General features: G+C 45.6%; 1 protein-coding gene across 1 annotated transcript in view; it reads left to right on the forward strand.

Annotated features, from left to right (window-relative positions):
- The first annotated feature begins 8,173 nt into the window (after nt 1-8,173).
- The window catches only part of PDLIM1 (PDZ and LIM domain 1), a 54,066-nt gene continuing 38,674 nt past the window's right edge, over nt 8,174-23,565 (forward strand). The window contains exon 1 of the mRNA XM_003904034.4: nt 8,174-8,681. Coding sequence (XP_003904083.1) covers nt 8,586-8,681 — 96 coding nt within the window. The 5' untranslated portion in view covers nt 8,174-8,585. The remainder of the gene's footprint in view (nt 8,682-23,565) is intronic.

Genomic DNA, 23,565 nt, shown 5'->3' on the forward strand with positions numbered 1-23,565 from the left:
TCCCCCTTCAAAGTTCATGTGTTGAAATCTAACCCCCAAAGTGGGGCCTTTGGGAGATGATTAGATTGTAAAGGCTCCATCCATTTTTTTTTTTTTTTTTTTTTTGAGACGGAGTCTCACTCTGTCGCCCAGGCTTGAGTGCAGTGACACAATCTCGGCTCACTGCAACCTCCATCTCCCGGGTCTAAACGATTCTCCTGCTTCAGCCTCCTGAGCTGGGATTACAGGTGTGCACCACCACACCTGGCTAATTTTTGGATTTTTAGTAGAGATGGGGTTTCACCATGTTGGTCAGGTTGGTCTCAAACTCCTGACCTTTTGATCCGCCTGCCTCAGCCTCCGAAAGTGCTGGGATTACAGGTGTGAGCCACCGTGCCTGGCAGCTCCATCCTTATAATGGAATTAGTGCCCTGGTAAAAGAGGCCCAAGGGAGCTCGTTTGCCTCTTCCACCATTTGAGGACACAGCAAGATGATGCTATCTATGAGAAAGGGAACCCTTACATGATAATCCCCTAGTGCCTTGATCTTGGACTTCTCAGCCTCCAGAGCTGTGAAAAATAAATTTCTTTTGTTTATAAGCTAAAGAGTCTATGGTATTTTTGTTAGAGCAGCCCCAACAGACTAAGACACATCATTGTTGTTTTTTCCTTTGCATCGAATAAGCAGTCTGTAGGGAGATATTTAAGACCATATAAGAATCCGGCTCATCATCAAACTCTCACCCTAGATTTTGCATCCAGTGATGATTCTTGCCTAAATAATCTTTACTATTACAGTTGCAAAATGATGTTTTTGAAACTCCTGCACTCCCCCTACATTTATTAGTTGGCATATTAGTTCCACTATAATCAAGAACCCTTGCTTTTCACTCATCCATCCATCCATTCATTGATTTATTATCTGTGTGGACTTGTGGATTCTTATTTTCTCCAATGGGTTATAACTTCTTCTTGTTGTTCTTATTATTATTTGAGATGGAGTCTCACTCTGTTGCCCAGGCTGGAGTGCAGTGGCATGATTTCGGCTCACTGCAACCTCTGCCAACCAGGGTTCAAGCAATTCTCTTGCCTCAGCTTCTCGAGTAGCTGGAATTACAGGCATGCCCCACCACACCCAGTTAATTTTTGTATTTTTGGTAGAGACAGGATTTCACCATGTTGGCCAGGCTGGTCTCAAACTCCTGACCTCAGGTGATCTGCCTGCCTTGGCCTCTCAAAGTGCTGGGATTACAGGTGTGAGCCACCGCGCCCGGCCAATTCTTTATTATTTTAGTGCTCAAATTGCCGCTCATGTGGCCAGTGGGAGCTCCCGAAGCAGGCTTCTGTGTCCTTTAACATGCCCCTATCACTTTTTACTTTTTTAAGTTCTTTTTTACTTTATGCATAATAAGCTATTCCAGGCTCATCTTATACCTATCCTGCCACAGCAACCTATTCTGGAATTTCTCTGAGGGATCATGGTTCCTTTTCATTTAGAAACCAAGGTATGGGTACTGGGTGTATATATTGCTCTGGAGTATTTTTGCTTTTAGGCCTTTGGGGCAGAAAAACATATCCATGCAAATACAAGTACCTATACATATGTATATTCATGTACATACATATATAAATACACACGTACATAAACATACATATACAAAACATACCATATAGTTTACTTATTTATTTTATTGTGTCCCCTTACACTAAGATGTCAGCTCCACAACGGAGGACATTTTGGTTAGTGTTGTTTGCTGTTGATTTTCTAATACATAGAACAGTGTATAGCCAATTCAATAAATAGTTGTTGACTAAAAGACAATAAAGAAACAGCTCTAGTAGGCTGAAAGACTTGTCAAATCCTCATAGCTGACAAATAGAAGAACTCTTTTTTTTATAACCATGCTTCGAAGACTCCAAATAGGAGCTAAATTTGGCTAGGATAGTATTAACAGATCATCTTCATTGTGATTTTCCCACCATTATTGTTTTTCTGTCCTCTTCTATCTCCAGACCTCTGTCATTTGTATCTTCTCTTCCTACCCTCTGGGATTTATAACTTCAGGTGGTCAGTAGGTAGGAGTTGAAGGCAGAGGCTAAGTGGGCAGGCCTGGGGGTAGAAGAAGAGGACCCCAGGCCCACATTACCCAGTAGTAATGGCTGAGCCCCAGCCTGGTATGTGCCCTAATGTGAAGACAGGAGGAGAGGGGGAAATGGTGGTGGTACCTGGAGCCAGCATTGTCACTGCTAGCTGGTCTTCTGCTGTGTTCTCACCTAGCAGCAGCCCTGATGCTACCCAAGGAATGACACTGGAAGCAGTGTAGGAGGTAACTGCAGAGAAGGTGGACCTAGAGGAGGTGGGTGGGGACCCAGCAGAGAGGAAGTCGCCCTCTAGGAGCCCTGGTGTCACGGAAACTGGCGCTGCCATTCTATCTGTCCTCAAATACTATAAATAGTCAGCTTCAGTATCAGCTATGGCCAGACCAGGCCAGCAGCACAGGCAAACCCTGAGAGGAAATGGATTGGTGGGGGAGGATGGAGTTATAGAGACAGAGTGTATGGGTGGAATGAGAGGGGCTGACGGGAAGCCTTTGCCTGTTCCCACCGCATCCACATCAGATCACTGACATTCAGAGCCCTCCCCAGCAAAATTTCCAGCCTGCCTATCATCAATAATGTTATTCCACCAGGCCATCCCACTCCCTTCCCATTACCTTGTTCATTCTGTCCCTGCTGCCCATATGGCCTTTCTGACTCCATAGTTGCTTGTACTTTTAAAGTATGTTTCAAATTCCACTTCTTCCATGGAGGAAACTGAAAAAGCCATCCCTGAAAGGATCTAGTCTAGTTCCTAGATGCTGACACTTGGGCTGTGGGCATCCCTGTTAGCACAGGAGGAAGATTTAGCTCTTTGGACCTCCATGAATTGTGGACCTGAAGGGTCTCCTGGGGTACCAGGAACCTCTGAATAACCTTCTGCCCTGTTAACAAGGCCCTTCACATCCAAAAGCTCTTCCCCTGCCTCTCTAGCCCTTTTCCTGCCTCCTTTGCCCTGTTCCTTGGTTACTGAGTGATTTTAGGGAAGTCTCTTAGTCTCTCTGGATCTGTTGCAGGCTGAATTCCCTGGTCCTAGAGACAGTTTATCAGGCAGGATGTTATTTAAAGAAGGTCATGTGCCACCACACCCAGCTACTTTTGTATTTTTTGTAGAAACAGGGTCTTGCTATGTTGCACTGGCTGGTCTCAAACTCTAGAGCTCAAGCGATCCTCCTGCCTCGGCTTCCCAAAGTGCTGGGATTACACGTGTAAGCCACCGTGCCTCTCCTAATTGATTAATACTAACATATTACATTGTCTTTTTGTTTTAATTTTTCAATATAAACATTTAATATGAGCCACCGTATTTATGACCCTGTTTTGGAATTTCTTCTTCTCGTTTTGATATTCAAGGATGCTTGAGACATTATCGCCCAAGTTTCTCTCTGCTTTTGAGAACACTAGTGCCACCTGTCCAGGTGGAATGGGAACCACGAGGCAGGTGGGTGACATAGCTGTGGTCCCTGGGCTCGTCCCTCAGTTCTTTGTTTACTAGGCACTCGGCAGGCCTCAGATCTGGCAGTTCATCTGCTCACACCTCACCAGCCCTGAGGGAACGCCAGCCAGGTCTGTGCCCACGTAGGGGTCTTTATATCCAGAAGCCCACGGAGCATGCTTTGTGCAGCTGGAATCCGAGAGGCACCCAATTGCCAGTGGACACTTCAAGATTTCCCGAGCTGGAGCAGAAAGCGGGAGAAAAGGATTGGGAGCTCAATTCCCTGTCCAGTCGCTAGCGCCGCCAGGAGAGCCTCTGCCCGCCGGGTCTCGCACTCAGCCAGCTGCCTGGAGCAGCGCCGCGACGAGTTGCGCGTGGGGCTCCATCAAAGACGCGCAGACCCTGAGCCGGGGGTGACACAGGATAGCTCCGGGCGGGTAAAGATGTCTTTGTTTTGCGAGGCTCTGAGCCTGAGTTTCGGTTCTTTTCACAGCAAAGAGAAGCAAGTTGCTTGTTTGATCAGGGCGCCCGCGGCAGCCAGTTGCACCACTTTGGAGACGTGAGAACCGGTGCGCGACCTGCACTCAGCCGCGGTGAAACCAGAGCTTCCGGCGGTTCTTTGGTTGGCTGCGCAGATCCTGGCCTCACAGACAAGAGCGGACCTCCCAGTCCGCAGTCACACGCTTTCGCTTGGTCCCAGCTAGAAGCCTAGCCCCACAGAGGGCTCTTGAATTAGCTGGGCAAGTCCAGGACTTGTTCTGCAAAGTCAACGAGACTTACTGTAAAGCTGAGCACAATCTTAGACTTACTGCCTTTAAGAAATGGGGCTGTTGTTCCAGGAAGCAGTCTCCACACAGTGGCTCTAAAAGGTCCTGGCAATTGCACCCTGGGTGTGGGGGTTGCCAGTTCTGCAGAGGCCAGGCTGGCGGAGCCAGGGCAGCAACCATTTCCCACCCACGTCACATTGTAAAACTGGACTGAGAGCTGGAGAGACCACTGTCCCACCCTTGCATTTTCTACCCGCCTTGCCTCCTCTTCTCATTCTCCCTGCCTGCCCTAGAACACCCAGATGTTGAATGGAGGCTGTTTAGGTCAACAAACTTTCATGGAATGTGTTATAATAATAAAAATAAGGCAAACTGAAGTTCAGAGAGGTTGCTTAAGGCCATTCAACTAGCACTGGGCAGGAGCGGAGGGTCTGAGGGAACTGGAAAGCATGAATAAATAAGTAATGGTGTTTAAAGTAAGGGAAGATTGTTTACGTTTTGGGGTGAGAGCTGTCAATCTGTTTCTGGGTATTTTCTGAGTTTATATGCTATGTGCCCAGTTCAGAGCTAGCTGGCTGGGGGAGAGAAGAGGAGATAAAAAAGATAAATGGAGGCCGGGCGCGGTAGCTCACGCCTGTAATTCCAGCACTTCCAGAGGCCGAGGTGGGTGGATCACTTGAGGTCAGGAGTTTGAGACCAGCCTAGCCAACATGGTGAAACCCCATCTCTACTAAAAAAAACAAAAATTAGCCAGGCGTGGTGGCAGGAGCCTGTAATCCCAGCTACTTGGAAGGCTGAGGCAGGAGAATCGCTTGAACCTGGGCGGCAGAGGTTGCAGTGAGCAGAGATGGTGCCATTGCACTGCATTCCAGCCTGGGCAATAGAGTGAGACTCTGTCTAAAAAAAAAAAGTTAAATGATCAGGTCTCTATCCTGAGAAAGCCTAGCATTTAGTCTCCATCCAAGGAGCTGGGACCATTTTGATGTTTATTATGAAAATTTTGCATCATTAGAGGCAATTATTAAAAAAATTCTCATTCTGTCTGCCAGTAGTTTTCCTACTTTCTCTTAATTTCAATAGGTATATAAGCTTTTATTTTTTTAACATGGGATACAAATAATTTTGTTGCACTCTTTTTATATATTTTGAAAACACATTTCCCTGTCTCTTCATAGTTTTCATGGTTATTTTCATGCTGCATACTCTTCCCTCTTACAGCCATACCATATTTAGCCACTTTTCTGTTACTGGTTGATTCCAGTTTTTTGTCATTATAAATAATGCAGCTATAAATATCTGTATACATATAGCATTTTTCTTTTTAAAAATTATGTCCTTGGAATTGTTGCCCAGAAAGTGGATGACTGGGTCAAAGGGTTGACTGTTTTATAGCTCTTGCTATGTAGAGCTAGACTACAACCGAGAACATTTAACAACAAAGCAACTGAGGACTCAAGTCTCACAGACATTTTGCTAACACACTAGCGCACTATGTCTGTATAGACTATTGTATGGAATAAACACTTATCGATACCTACTATGATTGAGGTCCATGCTAGCAGGGCACTTGGAATGAATGAAAGGCAGTCTCTGCCCTCAGAAGCACAGAAACTGTGGCTTTTCAACCCTTTTCTCCTTCTAGGACAGAAAATATTCAAGATGGTTACACATCTAGGGACAGATTCAGAATTTGGTGATTCCTGCAAATTCTGCAGGGACTTGAAACACAGTCATGCTTTCTCATCAACAGAGTCTTGAACAAAGAGAATGTATTTTTGGTGTTCATAAAGCAGGTAGCTGGTTACTGGCTATAACACCATTCCTTTTTCTCAGGTTCAGGAAAGAATATCAGGATGCAAGAGGTTGAGAGGGATGTATAATGATATAGCTCCACTTTGATTTCCTTTTTTTTTTTTTTTTTTTTTTTTGAGACCGAGTTTCGCTCTTGTTGCACAGGCTGTAGTGTAATGGCATGATCTAGGCTCACCACAACCTCCACCTCCCTGGTTCAAGTGATTCTTCTGCCTCAGCCTCCCGAGCAGCTGGGATTACAGGCATGTGCCACCACGCCCAACTAATTTTTGGTATTTTCAGTAGAGACGGGGTTTCTCTATGTTGGTTAGGCTGGTCTCAAATTCCAGACCTCAGGTGATCCTCCCGCCTCCACCTCCCAAAGTGTTGGGATTACAGGTGTGAGCCACTGTGCCCGGCCCTCCACTTTGATTTCTAAAAGCAAACAAACTATTCCCAAACATAGGCATTTGTGCTGTCACACAATTGGACGAGCAAGGTAATCTTTTTATGTGTAAATCTGTATACAGGGCTCCTCAGTAGGTAGGCCAGGATCACAGGGAGACAGAGCTGTGCACTGAACAAACTCATTGAGCATGAGCTCTATGCCAAGCACTGTGCTGGGGCCTGGGTACCAGGATGAATGGGTGCCAAGAAAACTGTGAAGAAACTGGGCCCAGAGAGAGTGAGTGGTCCTGAGGATGGCCAATGTGTTACATCCATTAAGTACTATGTGCCAGGCACTATTGTAGGCACTGGGGCACAGCAATGATTTAAACAGATAAAAACCCCTGTCCTCATGGAATTAATGCTTAAGAGTGGGGTGGAACAAATACATATGCAAAATGTAGAGTATGCCAGATGGTGATACATACAAAGGAAAAAAATAAGGCAGGGGAAGGTAATAGAGCATTCTAGAGAGGATATCTTAAATGATGCTCAGAGATGACCTCAGAAAATCACATTTGCATGTTTTTTTATTTTTATTTTTTTGAGATAGGGTCTCACTCTGTCACCCAGGCTGGAGTACAGTTGCAAGACCACAGCTCACTGCAGCCTTGACCTCTCTGGCTCAAGCCATCCTCCCATCTCAGTCTCACGAGTAGCTGGGACAGGTGTGCGCCACCAAACCCGGCTAATTTTAATTTTTTAATTTTTTTGTAGAGACAGGGTCTTGCCATGTTGCTGGGGCTGGTCTAGAATTCCTGGGCTCAACTGATCCTCCTGCCTCAGCCTTCCAAAGTGCTGGGATTCCAGGCTTGAGCCACGTGTCCAGCCCCTAGAAAATGGCATGTGAACACAGAGAGTGGTGGGGATGTCTGGTAGAAGAGCATTGCAGACAGGGTCCTGAGGCAAGGCCCTGAGTCAGGAGCAAGGAGCACAGCCTGGCAGAGTGGCGGGCAGGTGAGGAAAGGGCAGGAGGAGTTGGGGTCAGAGAGGGAGTTGGGGCCATTCTAGGTGTGGCCCTGTTGGCATTGTAAGGATCTGGGTTTTTACCCGTGGTGAGGTGGGGACGCCATGGACAGCATAAGACATGATCTGGTCCGGCATGGAGAATGCACTCGACCGGGAGGACGTCAGGCAGCCTGCCTAGGAGGCTGATGGGAGGCTGGGAATCCAGGTCTCCGCACTCAGCTCTTTTTTTGCACTTAGCCCTTGGCCCGCCCCAAACTTGAGGTTTGAACTGTTGAGGTCAGAACCTACCACGAACTCCATCCAGCCTGGAGGAAAGATTTCTAGGAAGGTCTTGAAGTTCAGTTATAACCTGTGTGATGGTCTCATTAGCATTATAAAAGTTCCAGGATGGGGTTCTGTAGCACTGGGACCTGGCAGTGGTCCAGATGCTGAGGAGTGGTGTAGCCTCGGGCAAGTCTTCTCATCTACTGAGCAGACTCAGTTACTTCATCTGTAAAATGGGACTAAATGCCCGGGTTGCCTCAGCATCAAATGAGATCATTCGAAAGCACCTTTTAAACATCATTACCGATTACAAAAAGCAAATGGGAAGCCGGAGCTGACCTCAGAGGGCTGATTTGGCACAGCACTTCAAAAGTTCTCGTTTTACAAAGCACCAGGCGCGAGTTTGTCTCGCTGTTGGGACCTGCTTCCCTCTCACCTAGCACCCGCCCCGGGCCTGAGAGCCGCGGTGCGGCCGTGCGTACAGGAGGGAGGGAGGCGCTGTGGGGTCCCCGGCAGAGCTGCCGAGAGCCCCGGCCCCGCATCTGACTCGCGTTCTCTTGGCGGGACTCTGGGCCGGGGCCCCTAGGCAGGCGCGCAGGGCGGGGAGCGGCTGCGGGCGGGAGGACGGGCGGGGCGGAGGGCGGCGGGCGGCTACGCGGCCTGGGCGGAGCCCACCCCGCCCTGGCCCTAGCGGTTGCCCTGCCCCCGCCAGCCCCAGGCTACCCGGGCCCGCGCCGCGCTTCTCTTTCTACGACAGCTGCCGGTGGAGCCCTGTAAGCCGTGCCGCGCGTCCTGCCCGTCTGTCCCCGCAGGCAGTCGCCCGCCACAGCCGCGCCATGACCACCCAGCAGATCGTCCTCCAGGGCCCGGGGCCGTGGGGCTTCCGCCTCGTGGGCGGCAAGGACTTCGAGCAGCCTCTCGCCATTTCCCGGGTAAGAGCAGCTGGGACGCGCGTGGAAGCGGGGCGCTCTGGGAGGGGATGTGCGGAGACTGGGGCCCCGCTGGCGCTGTCGGGGACGGAGTCGGGACCGCCGCGGGGCGCGTCCAGGTGCGCTGTTCGTTGAGCGCTCTCCTAGCGCCCGGGCCCCGCCGCTCCCCGCCGCACCTTCGCGGAGGCTGCGCTCCCGGGCTGGCCGGCCAGCTGCGGGCGCGCTCCGTGTATGCCAGAAAAAAGAAGGCAGTTTTCGTTCCTTGGCCCCGGAAGCGCGGCGGGGCGGGTGTTAGTTCTTTGTCGACGAGCGAGGGGACCGGGGCGCTGGGAGATGGCACTTCTTCCCAAATCGCAGTGCAGCCGAACGCAACAGGAAAGACCTGGAAAGTGAGGTGGGGTGGGTGGGAAGTTTACTGGGGTGGGGGGTAAGTGGGGTTAACCTAAAAAAAAACAACTGAAACACGCTCTTTGGACTTGATCCACGGCCGAGGCTCGCCCGTTGAATGCCTTTTGAAGAATGTGCTGGATTTGGGAAATAAACACAACAAACAAACTCAAGTAAACCCTCTTGTTCATTCTTCTCCCCTCTGCGGAACGTGGCCCCGCCGTCATTCTTCCTAGCATTCCCAGATTATCTCCTTCCCCTCCCCGCACCAGCCCTTTTTTCTCAGGGCATGAGTAGATACTGGGATGGGGTTTCCACCTGGGGTGGGGTGGTGGTGCTTGAAATCTTAGAGGGGCCTCGGATCTTTAGAGGGACTTACGTTGTATCAGGGGCCACCAGAACCATTGCCCCCCTGATAAAGTGAAACCCCCAGGGAGACCCAGACTCAGTGTTCAGAGGTCTGGGCTTTGGCCATTTAATCTGGCCAAACACAGGTTGATGTCCCACTGAGCGATGTCACGTTCAGTGCTTGGGCACCAAGAAGAGACTCAATAAGTCCCTCGAATGAGGAAAGGGAGAAAAAGAAGTCCCCTTTTTCTCCAACCATGGCCACTCCTTGCCTGTAGGCGGCACATTCCATTCTTGGGCCCTTCAGCTTGTCTCCCAGGCCTTCTAAACATCCTTCTTTTTGCTTGGGGTTGGGGGAAGGGTGGAGAAGAAAGGGAATGATCCTTATGGATCCTTTTGACTCAAGCCCCTGCCTCCAGCAGCTGAAGGAGTTTGGTGGGAGTTGCAGGAGAAGAATTGGTGGCCTCCTCTTGACTTGTCTGCCAGCCACAGTCCTACCCATGCTTCTTTCCGGGTTGGCCTGGCCCAGTGAGGAGATCTTCTCTGACTGTCTCACCCCCCTAAAAGAGTAGGCAGGTCAGTTTTTGGGCCTTGTCTTCCACCTGTTTGCCTCGTCCCACAGAGATCTCTGATTATTCTCAAAGGTACACACTGACTTTCCAGCCACCAGCCTAATTCCTCAAGCGCAGGAACTGTGCGTTCCCCAAATTGCCCCCAAGCTTGGTGCAGACCTGTGCCTGGCCGGGCTGGGTAAATCCTTGCAGGCTTATTAATAAATGCTTGTCTAGGGAGGACATTGCCTCTGCACATTTCAACTCGCTTACCTCATAGTCCATTTGTCCCTGTTCTTTGTGTCTATAATTAACCTGTCAGCCTTCTCCACTTCTGAGATTTATATATGACATGAAACCCTTTTTTAAGTAGTGGAGGATGTATTGGCAATCTGTTAAAAGGGCAGTTACTGCCTTTCATTTTAGCTGCTTTTAAAAGTCTTAATGCATGAATGAATGATGGAATGGGGTGGAAAACACCACACTGTGAATTCAGCGGTTTTTGCCTTCATATATTAATGAATTCATTTATTATTTATATTATTTATCGATGGCATGTGCACGTGTTTAATGAGCAGGTATCATATTCCAGAAACCACATAAACTCTTCAGAAATGAGAGGGCACAGCTCCATTCTCAAGGTGTTCATGGTCTAGTAAGGGAAGCTAATCTTTATAATGCCCTTGGCAGGTGCTTTAATTGAAAAGTGAAAGTGACTCAGAAGAGGTAACCTTTTCATGCTGACAGTAATTTACTTGTTTCTCTTCAGCTTCTTATTAACACATGGAAAAATTGTGAGCCTGTTCACCTCATGGGAATGGGAAAGTCATTGTTATAAAGGGACCCTGGGATGGCCATCGGAGATCTGGTGCTGGTCCAGTGTCTGCTTGCTTCAGCTGTACCTGGGGTGAATCTTCCACTGTCTGAGGCTACTTAAAAAAAAAAAAAAATCTCTGCAGTGTAGATAGCACCAGCCCCTGGCTGTGAGTTAAGGTATGTGACAGTGCTCCATAAATAGTGATAGTGAGGAAATGTGAGCATTGACAAAGAGCTGTACACACTTTCTGATTGGTAGGTATGCTACATTATTTATCATCCTGGGCAGTTTGCTGGTATGATTTTGTATATGATAGACTTTGAGCCTCCACACCAAAGCAAACCATAAAATTAGGCTTGGAGAGGAGTGCCTTTTATTTAAATGACCATGTTTGCTTTCTCTTGCATGAATTATTCTGGTATTGGCTCCAGTCTTTTGCTAAACTGCTAAAGCTTCTTAATATAACGCTAATCTTATGTACCTGAAATTTTTTTAGTTTTTAACTTATTTTTTATTGTGGAATAAAAATATCATAAAATACAAATGCATAGCAAATTATTATAAAGCAAGCACCTGTATAGTCACTACCCAAGTCAAGAAATAGAGTATTGCAGCACCAAAAGTTCCGTAAATGTAACGCTATCCTGACCTATGGTAATCCTTGCTTTTCTTCATAGTTTTACCACCTAAATTAGGTATCCCAAATACCATAGCTTAATTTTGCCTGTTTCTGAACAGATTCATACAGAACGTGTGTGTGTGTGTGTGTGAACAGCTTTTTTAGCTCCTTAATGTTTTCATCTAGTATTGTGATCAACTTAAAATTTCAATCTAGATTTCCAACTTTAAGTGGACATAGGCTAGCTTTCTTATTTTACCCACACTCTTGTTTAGTGCTCTTGCCTTGTGTTCCCTGATGATCTGGCCACACATTTGCCACTGTTCTCTAATATTTTTTTCTGTTAGTTCCTGCTTCAAATCAACACTTGCCCATTTCCTTGAGGTGTTTTTTTTTTTTTTTTAAATTAAAAAAATTTTCCACGCCTATTTCTTATTCCCTCTAGTTACTTTCAATGGAAGCCTTCAGAGAAATACTCAGGCCAACATTGCAACTCAGTTTATGTTGACTGACTGTTTTTCTCTCCCAGCAACTGATAAAAGACAGGAAGGGGTGAGGCCAAGATCAAGGGATGCCCTTAGTTGGAGGAGTTGCTCATTTGTCTCTGGAGTCCTGGGGAACCCTTTGCTAAGAACTGAGCGGTTTTGTGGCAAATGCAATGCTTATGCCTTTTCTCAAGTATCCCAAGGGGTGCTTAATAACGGATACTGTGGCCAGAGGGTCATTTCTGATTTTTAAGAGTGGTATTTCCGGATTCAGATTTTACATCATGTCCTAAAGATAGAAAGAGAAGGGTTTGTCTGTCAAATTATGAAAAGCAAGAAATGTCCAAAAAGGCTCATTATGTTTTAATGGCCATTGTGCTGCATGCCCTTAGTCTGTGAAGTTGATACCTGGGAAATATTAGCGACTTCAGCTGCTCACAGTTGACTTAAGGAGAGAGGGGGAAGAGGACAAATCAAAGAGAATGCCTGAGCCTGTACTGCGTTATCACCCTCTGACCAGATACTCTCTCCTCCCCAAACTCCTGATGCCAGCCTTGCTGGTTTATTTGAGGAGGCAAGAGGGAAGAACAATGGCTGTAGGGTATTGCAGCCAGGCAGATGACTGAGAGGACAGTGTCGTCTAACCATCTGGGTCATATTCTCCTAGGCTGACCAGGACTGGGAAAAGCACCAAGGAATTGCTGTGTGCTGGGACCAGGATAGGACTGGCACATTCTTAGGCCATGCCTTACTCTTGCTCCACAGAGGAGAGGAAAGCTAGCATTCTTTGCCTTTTGCAAATAGGAAAGCTCAGGTGCCCACAGGTTAGGTAATTTGTTTGAATTTACATAATTTCTCACTGGCCAACTTACTACTCAGCTTCCTTGTAAAGGATAGGGTAGAGACTGGAGCAAAAGTGGTTGTGTTAGAAAACTAACTTTTAAAGGATTATTTTACTTCCAGTAGGTCTCAGAGGAAAGCCTGGGGGAAGCTTCCAGGACTTTAATTGGCGGCCTGGTACAATGTCCAAGGCAGGGACTCAAGCTGAGTTCTAGTCCTGAGCACCTCGGTGAGTGATCCTGGAAAAATCGTATGTCTTCTCTTGGGTTCAGTTCCCTATAAAGATAAAATAATATTCCCTGTAAAGATAAAATAATAAACAAGCAAGCAAACCCAGAGGTTTTCATACCCTTTGAATATGACAGTGTACTTTTTTTTTTTTTTTTTTTTGAGACAGGGTCTCGCTCTGTCGCCCAGGCTAGAGTGCAGTGGTGTGATCTTGGCTCACTGCAACCTCCACCTCCCGGGTTCAAGCAATTCTTGTGCCTCAGCCTCCTGAGTAGCTGGGATCACAGGCATGGGCCACCACGCGTGGCTAATTTTTGTATTTTTAGTAGAGATGGGGTTTTGCCATGTTGACCAGGCTGGTCTCAAACTCCTGGCCTCAAGTGACCTGCCACCTTGGTCTCCCAAAGTGCTAGGATTACAGGCATGAACCAAGAGCCCACTTTTTTTTATTGTTAGAGTGTCCTAGTCTCTCATGGCATTAGTTGTACCTTCAATCATAAGCTGATTTAGAAAACACTATGAATTCAGGAGTGTTTCAGATGAATTTGTGTTCTGTTAATCACAGCAGCATCCATTTACATTTGAAAGATTTGTGTGAGAAATATTTATTTGATCTGCTTGCAATAATAACCATAGTTAAAACATATACAGGACTTTTAATATGCCAGGCACCATTCTAAGACCATAATATATTCAGTGATCTTCACATGTATTTTGTGAGGTAGGATTCAGATCCCCGTTTTACAGATGAGGGAACTGAGGCGTGGAGACATTAAGTACACGGCCTGCATCATATACCAGTGAGTGGTAGAGCTGGAGTTTGGCTGGGGAGTCCGGCTTCCAAGCCTGTAGTCTTAATCTCTATGCCATAGTAATATATTAATAGCAGCTAACATTTTTTGAGTGCCTGCTCTGTGCTAAGCATGCACTTACATTATCTTCTGTATTCCCCACAACCCATGACAGAGGGACACAGAACACAAAGTCAGACAATTGCAGAGCTGGGAAGTGAAGCCAGGCAGACTCACTTCCAGGCCAGCTTTAACCACTATGTTCTGCCTCCTAATAAGCCATGACTGTCAAGATTTCATTGCTAACGGTATTAATCCAGCACACGGCTTTGAAAAGTGCTAAGGGTGGTGCAGGCTTCAACATGAGGGATGAGACACTCCTGGGCTCCACACCCTGGAGCCTCTCATGCCCCTGAGGTTGTATGCGGTAGCTCTCCAGTTGCCTTAGAACCTCAGCTCAGAGCACCTCAGAAAGCAGCACCTCCCTTCGCTGTCCCCCCTGAAAAGCTGGAAGTCATGGCCCCACCTGGGAGAATTTATAGTCCAGTTATGAGGTTCCATGCCCACTTGGACAGTGAAGAACAGAAGAGCAGAGGAGTGGAAGGATTGGCTAGAGAAAGACCAGTTTGTGGCGGGTAGGAGGGCATTTGGGAACGGTTCTTATGGTAGATGAAGATGACCAGGCAGTGAACAGTTCCACCTTGCGGTAGCCAAGCTAAGTCCAAAACCGAATATACCCATGAAACCTAAGACAAAAAAGGAATATCTGTATGGCTGTTAGCACCCTGTGTGATTATGGATACTGTTGTTAGTCTCATCCTGGGTAAATCAGGCTGCTTATCCGTGGCTGAGTTCTGTGGTGTACTTTCCCATATGTAGTACACTGTCTCGTTGGTAGATGCCATAAATACTAAAAATGATTTTCTGAAGAACACAGTGGTCTTGTAGGAGGCCAGATTCCTGACTGAAGACTCAGGGACTACTTTTTACAGACATGACCATTCATATCAAATAACACAATAAGAACATAGATAGGACCTAGTTTGGATAAAGATATTGAAAATGCATACGGAGGCCAGGCACGGTGGCTCATGCCTGTAATCCCAGCACTTGGGGAGGCCAAGGTGGGCGAATCACCTGAGGTCAGGAGTTTGAGGCCAGCCTGGCCAACATGATGAAACCCCGTCTGTACTAAAAATTCAAAAATTAGCTGGGCGTGGTGGCAGGCACCTGTAGTCCCAGCTGCTCAAGAGGCTGAGGCAGGAGAATCGCTTGAACCCAGGAGGTGGAGGTTCCAGTGAGCCGAAATCATGCCACTGCACTCCAGCCTGGGCAACAAGAGCGAAACTCCATCTTAAAAAAAAAAAATACATACAGATAGATTAAATGTGGTTGATACAGCAAATAGTTTGCACTCATTTCTTTAAAAAAAATATAAAAAATCCTTATGCTTCTGAAGCTGAACATACCCATACCATATAACCCAACAGTTCTCCTAGTTAAATACTCAATAGAAACTGGGTCCACATGAGTGCTAAAGGACAAGTTTGAGAATTTTCCAAGCAACACTTTTCATAATAGCCCCAAATTTGAAATGATTCACATGTCTAACAGCAATAGAATAGATAAGTAGTGGGTGTAATAATATAATATAAAACATCACAGCAACAAGAATGAAGAAATTACAACTATGCACAGTGACAGGGAGGAGACACACACACACACACACACACATTGAGAGAAAAAGGCCATACCTAAGAGTAAAGAGTGAATACTGTGTGATTCCAGTTACATAAAATTAGACAGAATTAATCTACAGTGTTAGCAGTCAGGATCATGGCAGACCTTTGCTAGGAGGTCAGTGACAGAAAGCGGGCACAGGGAGGTTTAGCAGTTCAGGTAATGTTCTGTTTCTTTATCTCATGCTGTTTCCTTGGGTGTGTTCTGTATGTGAGAATTCAATCAGCTGTATAGTTAGCATTTGTGCTGTATACATGTCATCCTTCAGTAAAGGTTACATAGAAGCCCGTGTCATTGTTTAAAAGATCGGACAATATAAACCTACAGAAAGCATAAGGTAAAAAGCTTTCCCAATCTTACTTTACAGAGGTAAACACAGTGAACAGCTGGCTGCAAACATTTCCAGACTTTTTCCATACACGTAGCATTTCTAAAACCAAATTACTATATCGCAGTGAACTATTTGGACTTCATTGCTTTGTGCTTTCTGCCTTATTTTTACTGTAACAAATCAAGAATTAAAGATATCTTAATGTCAAGGGAAAAATACATTTTTGATATCTGCTAGATCTGGCTCAAACCTTATCTTGTCCATTTACTAGCTTGTATGTTCTTGGACAGGTTGACCCCTGAAAATTCAGTGTCCTCATTTGCAATGTAGGAATAATAGCTCTTGTCTTCAAAGGTTGTGGTGAGGATTAATATGATATATAGAGAGAGCCTAGTGGTACTCTTAAACAAATATTAATGGTAGCTACTGTATATTGAGTGTTTATTACATGCCAGGCATTGTTCTGAACTCTTTACAAACGCAGTCTCATTTAACCTTTCCAACAACCTGATGAGGTTGATGTATTATGAATTTCATTTGACAAATGAAGATACTGAGTCAGAGAGAGTAATTCCCTCAAGGTTTAGTGAGTGTTTAGGCTTTGGGTTATGGGTGGTAGCTGTTGGAGCTATTTAAAAGCACATAGGGCTCATAGGAGCTTGTTTGGAAACTTTTGAGGAACTTGATGACATCATGATGGAGTCTCGCTCTGTCGCCTGGGCTGGAGTGCAGTGGCATGATCTTGGCTCATTGCAACCTCCATCTCCTGGGTTCAAGTGATCCTTCCACCTCAGCCTCCCAAGTAGCTGGGATTACAAGCATGCGCCATCATACCTGACTAATTTTTGTGTTTTTAGTAGAGATGGAGTTTCACCATGTTGGTGAACAGGCCTTGAACTCCTGACTTCAAGTGATCCGCCCGTCTTAGCCTCCCAAAGTGCTGGGATTACCGGCATGAGCCACCGCGCCTGGCCTCGATGACTTCTTAAGAATTTAGTCAGGGTATTCTATTTGGCTACCTGTTTTATTGTATTCCTATCTGAGAAATGGTTGTTGGTCTTTCAGACTGAGAGAGGAGCACATCTCTTTGAACTGTCATCCCTTAGCACTAATAACTTCTTTTTGCATCATGCACAGTGTGAAGCTGGATTAAGGCACAACTTATCTACAAGCACTTACCCTATTTTATTGCCTCACTTCCCTGAGAAAATGGTCATAGACTAACCAAGAACATTTTGAAACAGTCTTATGTTTTCAGGTCACCCTGTATAAGTGCATACAGCTTCTGCAGCTATAATGTGACTGTGAAGTCTGTGCCACAGCCTCGGCCTACAAACATACTGAGTCAGAAGATTCTGACTAAAGAGAGTTCAAATTCCACATCTAAATGGCATCCTACAGGGCTGGGTCCTGCTTTATCCCCAGTTTAGAAACTGTTAAATTTGTACCCAGATACCTCGACACAACCATTAAATCAGCGGAGATTATGCTTAAAGGCGTGTAGCATTGAGATTGAACTTGAATCTCACATTTCTCTATCCCAGTTGTATATTATTATTATTAATACTATCATTATTTAGGCTGTCTCTTTCACTTACTTGCAGGCTTGTCTTAGGCTTGTCTTTCACTTACTTACATATTTACAATATTTAAAACACAAGAACACACATAAGATTTAACAAAAAATTGGAACATAGAAGAGGAAAGAGAGAGAACTTTGAATCAGTTGGTTCTGTAATTGCACACTACATTTAGCTCTGAGTTTTCTGGCCAAGGGAAAATAGGACCCACGTCGAGTTATTTAGAATCTTGTTTGGAGTTAATTATACTTCTACTGGATGGACGCAGTGGCTCATGCCTGTGAAACTAACACTTTGGAAGGCCGAGGTGTGAGGATTGCTTGAGGCCAGGAGTTCAAGACCACCCTGGCCAACACAGCGAGACCCCCATCTCTGTTTAATAAAAAAACAAAGCAAAATGACTTATATAATGCTCCATTTGCATAGCACTTTCAGGGGTGTTAACCAACATTACAGGGGCTGTATTTTTTTGTTTGAGACAGCGTCCTGCTCTGTCGCCCAAGCTGGAGTGTAGTGGTGCTCATAGCTAACTGCAGCCTCGACCTCCTCCCAGCTTAAGCGATCCTCCCACCTCAGTCTCCTCGAGTAGCTGTGACTGCATGCCTGGCTAATTTTTAATTTATTTAGAGACAGGGTCCCACTATGTTGCCCAGGCTAGTTTCAAGTTCCTGGGCTTAGGCAATCTTCCTGCTGTGGCCTCCCAAAGTGCTGGGATTACGGGCATGAGCCACCCCTGCCTGGCCTATTTTTTTTTTTTTAAGTCTGTTTTGGTAAGAGATAGATAAATACTGTTCTAATGGATACTCCTTTCAAGGACTTTCTATGTATTTTATAGGAGTATAAGTTCTGCCCTTGAAGGCGTTTCTGGAGGAGCTCAGATTTTAGGGTCTAATTACTTTTTATCTACCTGTTAACTTTAACATTCACTCAGGGAGAGAGTTTAAGGGGAAAAGATAGTCATCATCTCCCTTGGTGTTTCCAAACCTGATGAGCATTAACATTTTCTGGGAAGCTTTAAAAATATATGGGTTCTTGGATTTCACTGTATAGGCTATCTTTGGTGGATCTGAGATGGGGTGTAGAGCTCTATCTATATTTTTAATCCCTGCCCCCATGGGCTCTGAAGACCAACCTGTTTGGAAACCATTGCCTCATCCTTGCAAATATCACAGTTGGCTGAGTGTTAGTGAGCGGGGTTGATTTCTGGCATGAGGTTTAGATGCCAACTCCAAGGGGCAAGGTTAACAATGTTCCATCAAGAGTCAGGAAATTGACCTGTAGACCTGTTCACAAATAAACCTTCTGAATAGACACGGCTTTTCCCTCAAGAAAAAGAAAAAAATAAAACAAAAACCTCTGCCTTAGAACCATTTAAACCATTTGACAAGTATTTGGTTAAAACCCCCACCTCTGTCAAAAAGGCAGCAGTACCGTTTTTCATCCAGGCTGGAGTACTTCTGAGAATGAAATGGGGTGGTCTTGATAGTTAAGCTGGGAAAATAGGTTACTGTTTTGGGCAAATCAGGGTGTTTGGTAATCCTAGTCATAAAGTATTTCTACATATAATCCTGCTTTCTATAACTTAAACTGAGCCAGTGGTCACAAACTCATTTGTATCAAGGGGCTAAGAGGCAATCTAAGAGTTTTTTTTTTAATTTTTTTTTTTTTTTGGAGATGGAATCTCGCTCTGTTGCCCAGGCTAGAGTGCAGTGGGGTGATCTTGGCTCATTGTAACCTCTGCCTCCCAGGTTCAAGTGATTCTCCTGCCTCAGCCTCATGAGTAGCTGGGATTACAGGCACCTGCCACCACCCGGCTAATTTTTTTGTATTTTTAGTAGAGATGGGGTTTTGCCATGTTGGCCAGGCTGGTCTTGAGCTCCTGACCTCTAGTGATCCACCCACCCTGGCCTCCCAAAGAGCTGGGATTACAGGTGTGAGCCACCATGCCTGGCCTAAAATTTGTTTTTTTTTAAAAGAAAATTTACTAAAAAGGACTAATATGCTCATACTTACTCATTTTTGTTAAATTCTGTATGTTATATATGTAAAAGAACATTTTAAAAAATGCAACTTTTAAGAAGCTGGGGCCGGGCGCAGTGGCTCACGCCTGTAATCCTAGCACTTTGGGAGGCTGAGGCAGGTGGGTCACAGGTCAGGAGTTCAAGACCAGCCTGGCCAAGATGGTGAAACCCTGTCTCTATTAAAAATACAAAAATTAGCCGGGCATGGTGGCACTTGCCTATAATCCCAGCTACTCGGGAGGCTGAGATAGAGAACTGCTTGAATCTGGAAGGCGGAGGTTGCAGTGAGCTGAGATCACGCCACCGCACTCCAGCCTCGGTGACAGAGCGAGACTTTGTCTCAAAAAAATAAAAAATAAAAAAAATAAAAAGCTGGCATTGGGTTTATGTTGCCTAGAATTGAAGCATATGGCCTGTTTGCAGCAGGAAGTTGCCTGGTAAATAATATTTTTCCTCATCTCTGAATCCCAGTGGGCCCCCAATGGGATCTCTGCTGTCTTGTCTTTGCCCACCAACACTGTTTGCCTATGAGAATTAAATAAGAATGTTGCTTGTCTTGTTTTAGAATCATATTTTCTTGCTGCATTCATTTCTGCTTTAGTAATTTTACAGAAGGCAACTTATAATCCCTAGTCGAAACCGTTTTTAGCACAGGGACAATGTTTTACTCCCCTGAATAATCACAGTGAACTCTGACTCTGCCCAGTGTGTAGCATACAGAGCTCAGCATGTTGGTTGAATCAACAAACGATGATGGACCAGACCTCCAAAATGGTTTCCCCTAAAAACTGGCAGCCTTTAAGGCAGTGGAGAGGAAAAGCATTAGAGTTGAGGTTTGAATTGCCTCACCCAGCAAGCTCTACTCAATTATTTTTTCCTCATACTGTATTAGAAGAGTCAAGAAGGTAGTTATATGGTGGTATAAAGTATAATCATATGTATATATTAAAATGGGAAAAAGTGTCCAGAAACTTATATACCATAATAAGTGAGTTTTGAGTAGGTGAGGTAGTCAGAAAATTAATAGCTGCAAGAATGATGATAAATGTTAACAGGTACTGGGTTTCTGTGGCTGGGGTAGTAGAGCATAGTAGAGCCTATGGCTAAATGGAGAGCATGTGTCTCATATAGAGGATCAGAGGCTCCTCATTTGGTGCTGATTGTTGCCATATGGGGATCTAGGCCCAGAATTGCCAGATTTTCTGATTTTTCAAAAGAAGATGAGAATCTAGGGGTTTGAGTGAAATTTGCTGATATATGAATATTGGCATGTAATTTAAATGTAAGAAAAAAACAAGACTGCGGGCTGCGTCCATTTCAGGGGCCTCTAGGTTTCAATCTTGAGCCAGTGAGTTAAAGGAACCCCATCTAGCTGTCAGTAGAACATGTGATTTTTAAGTAGGACTGCCTTCTGAAAGACCCACTAGGGAAAGCCAGCCACAGAATGGCTGACCTAGAGGCCGAACGGGTGATCCCTTGAATGGGTTTGCTGCTTTGAGCGGCTGTTAGAGAGTGTCTGTCAAATGCAGTCAGCTTAATCTCAGCAGAGCTAAGGCTCAGTGGTTGTTTCTTAGCAGTTAACTGGGCAGTCAATGTCAGATGCTATATTTCAACTTCTTTGTTGGTCTCCTAGTCTGTGTTTACATCTCCAGCCTCATCCCCGTCCTCTCGCTTCACTTGCTACATTTCTTTCTTTTCTTTCTTTCTTGAGACTTGGCATGCTCTTTCCTTTTGCTTTTCCTTTTGTGGCTTTGCACAGTTTTAAGCAGCACCTGCTCCAGGGAGTGTTCCGTGATTCCACCTTTAGGCTCCTACTGTCTTGTTGGTTCTAGCACCACACTCATCAGCTGTTCTACATGCTTGTCTCCCCCAGGAGATTGTGAGCTTCTTGATGGCAGGCACCACCCTTTTCACAGCTGCGTTCCAGTGCCTTGTGTGGTTCCTGGAATCTACAAACAATAGCTTACATTTCTGGAGCCCTGACAGTGGGGGCTCTGCCTACATTGCCTCATGTAATCCTTGCAACAGGCTTCTGATGTCAAAGCTATTCTTTTCATCCTTGGTGCATCCTTGTTTATACAGAGATAAAATATCCTGCCCAAGGACACTTAGCTCACAAGCCAGGCAGGACTTGAACCCTGACCATCTGACTCCAGAAACCACATCTTAATGAACAAGTTACACCGTCTTTCAGAATGTACATAAGGATGTCTGATAAGTGAATGAACAGAGAGAGAAGGAGGGAACAGGGGAGGGATGAAGTGGAAACATGCCATTATCATGGAGGAGGAGAGTTATCTTTTTATTTGTCATGGGTATGCATCCAGTTCTGTATAATAGTAGTGTCATTTAGGTATGTAGTTATTTAAATGTAAGTTGAAGAAAGTGGGAGAGCGACATCGTCATCCTATTTTATTTACACCAGTTAGAGGTGCAATTAAACTTCAAAAGCCTTCTTATGTGCTCAGGACTGGCAGCAGTGGACAGGTCTTAAAGATGCAGTATGAACTTGGAGTAGAGAACGTGTTGGCCTCTAAACAAGCAGTATCTACCTGGGGGTGCTGGTGGGGACAAAAAGTGAGGGACACAAGAATGAATTGAGCAGAAAATGGTAGATTGTTCATTAGTGGAAATTGTGCCTAAACCTATTTGCTCTTTTTTTTTTTAGACAGTCTTACTCTGTCTCCCAGGCTGGAGTGCAGTGGTGCGATCTTGGTTCACTGCAACCTCTGCCTCCCGGGTTCAAGCAATTCTCCTGTCTCAGCTCCCTGCGTAATTGGGATTACAGGTGGTGTGCATCACCACAGCTGGCTAATTTTTGTATTTTTAGTAGAGACGGGGTTTCACCATGTTGGCCAGGCTGGTCTTGAACTCCTGAGCTCATGTGATCTGCCTGCCATCTGGCCCTCTGACCTCCCAAAAGTGCTTGGATTACAGGCCTGAGCCACCATTCCTGTCCCCATTTATTCTTATGCAGCAAGAGTTGTGTGATCTAGTTGTATGGTCTCTGGCGAAGAAGGCTGGCAATGAATGGCATGTTCATTAAACAAATGGGGGTGAGTATACAATTTTTTTTTCTTTTTCTGAGACAAAGTCTCACTCTATCACCCAGGCTGGAGTTTAGTGGCACAGTCTTAGCTCACTGCAGCCTCTACCTCCTGGGCACCAGCCATCCTCCCACCTCAGCCTCCTGAGTAGCTGGGACTACCGGCATGTGCCACCACTCCCTCAAAATTTTTTTGTATTTTGTAGCGACAGGGTTTTGCCATGTCGCCCAGGCTGGTCTCGAACTCCTGAGCTCAAGGCGAGCCACTTACCTTGGTCTCCCACAGTGCTGGGATTATAGTCATGAGCCACCATGCCTGGCCCAGAAGTTTTTTTTTTTTTTTTTAAGAAATTGAAGCTGACTCCATTAGGAGCTGGTTCTGATGAACTTGATGGTCAGGAGGAAATTAGAACAGATAATGTGGCCTAGCTGGTTAAGTGGGTGGACTCTGGAGCCTGCTGTGGCCTGCCGCTCACCAGCTGTGCAACCTCAGGCAAACTGCTTAACCCCTGTTCCTCCATTTCCTCTTCTGTAATGATGCAGATAACATTGCCTGTCTGGTAGCATCACGTGAATATTGGTGAGTTAACCCTTGCTAAAGACTTTGTCATGCTTGGTACCTAAACGCTCATTAACTGATGGCTGTCGTTATGATTATGATTGTGATTAATAGTGTTTGGCAAGGATTGGAATCCACCATTCAAGACAGGAACTATCCAGTGTTAGAGGCACAGGACTTCTGTCTCGTAACCTTTGTCACTCTGTGTTAGGATTTGTTAATTTTATAATGGGTGGGGTTACTGGGCCCCAGATCAGTACAGGGTGGGGGAGTGACTGTCCTGTGGTGGGGAGGCACTCAGCCAGCAGCAGGACTTTGTGACACCCCAGGTCCTATGTAGAAGGCCACTGCAGATGAGTCTCCTGGACTTTTTTTTTTTTTTTTTGGCTTTGACAGTTGAGTTTGGAGCCTCTGCTTGTGGCAGTGTGCTAAAGCAAAAAGGAATGGAATTTGCAATAAGAGAGCCTTTCAAGTTCAGACTTAGCTTTTAGCTGTGTGAACTTGAACCCCTCACAATTTCTCTGAATCTCAGTTTCCTTAATGG

Source organism: Papio anubis, chromosome 11 (assembly GCF_008728515.1).
Source record: "Papio anubis isolate 15944 chromosome 11, Panubis1.0, whole genome shotgun sequence".
Classification (NCBI taxonomy): domain Eukaryota; kingdom Metazoa; phylum Chordata; class Mammalia; order Primates; family Cercopithecidae; genus Papio; species Papio anubis.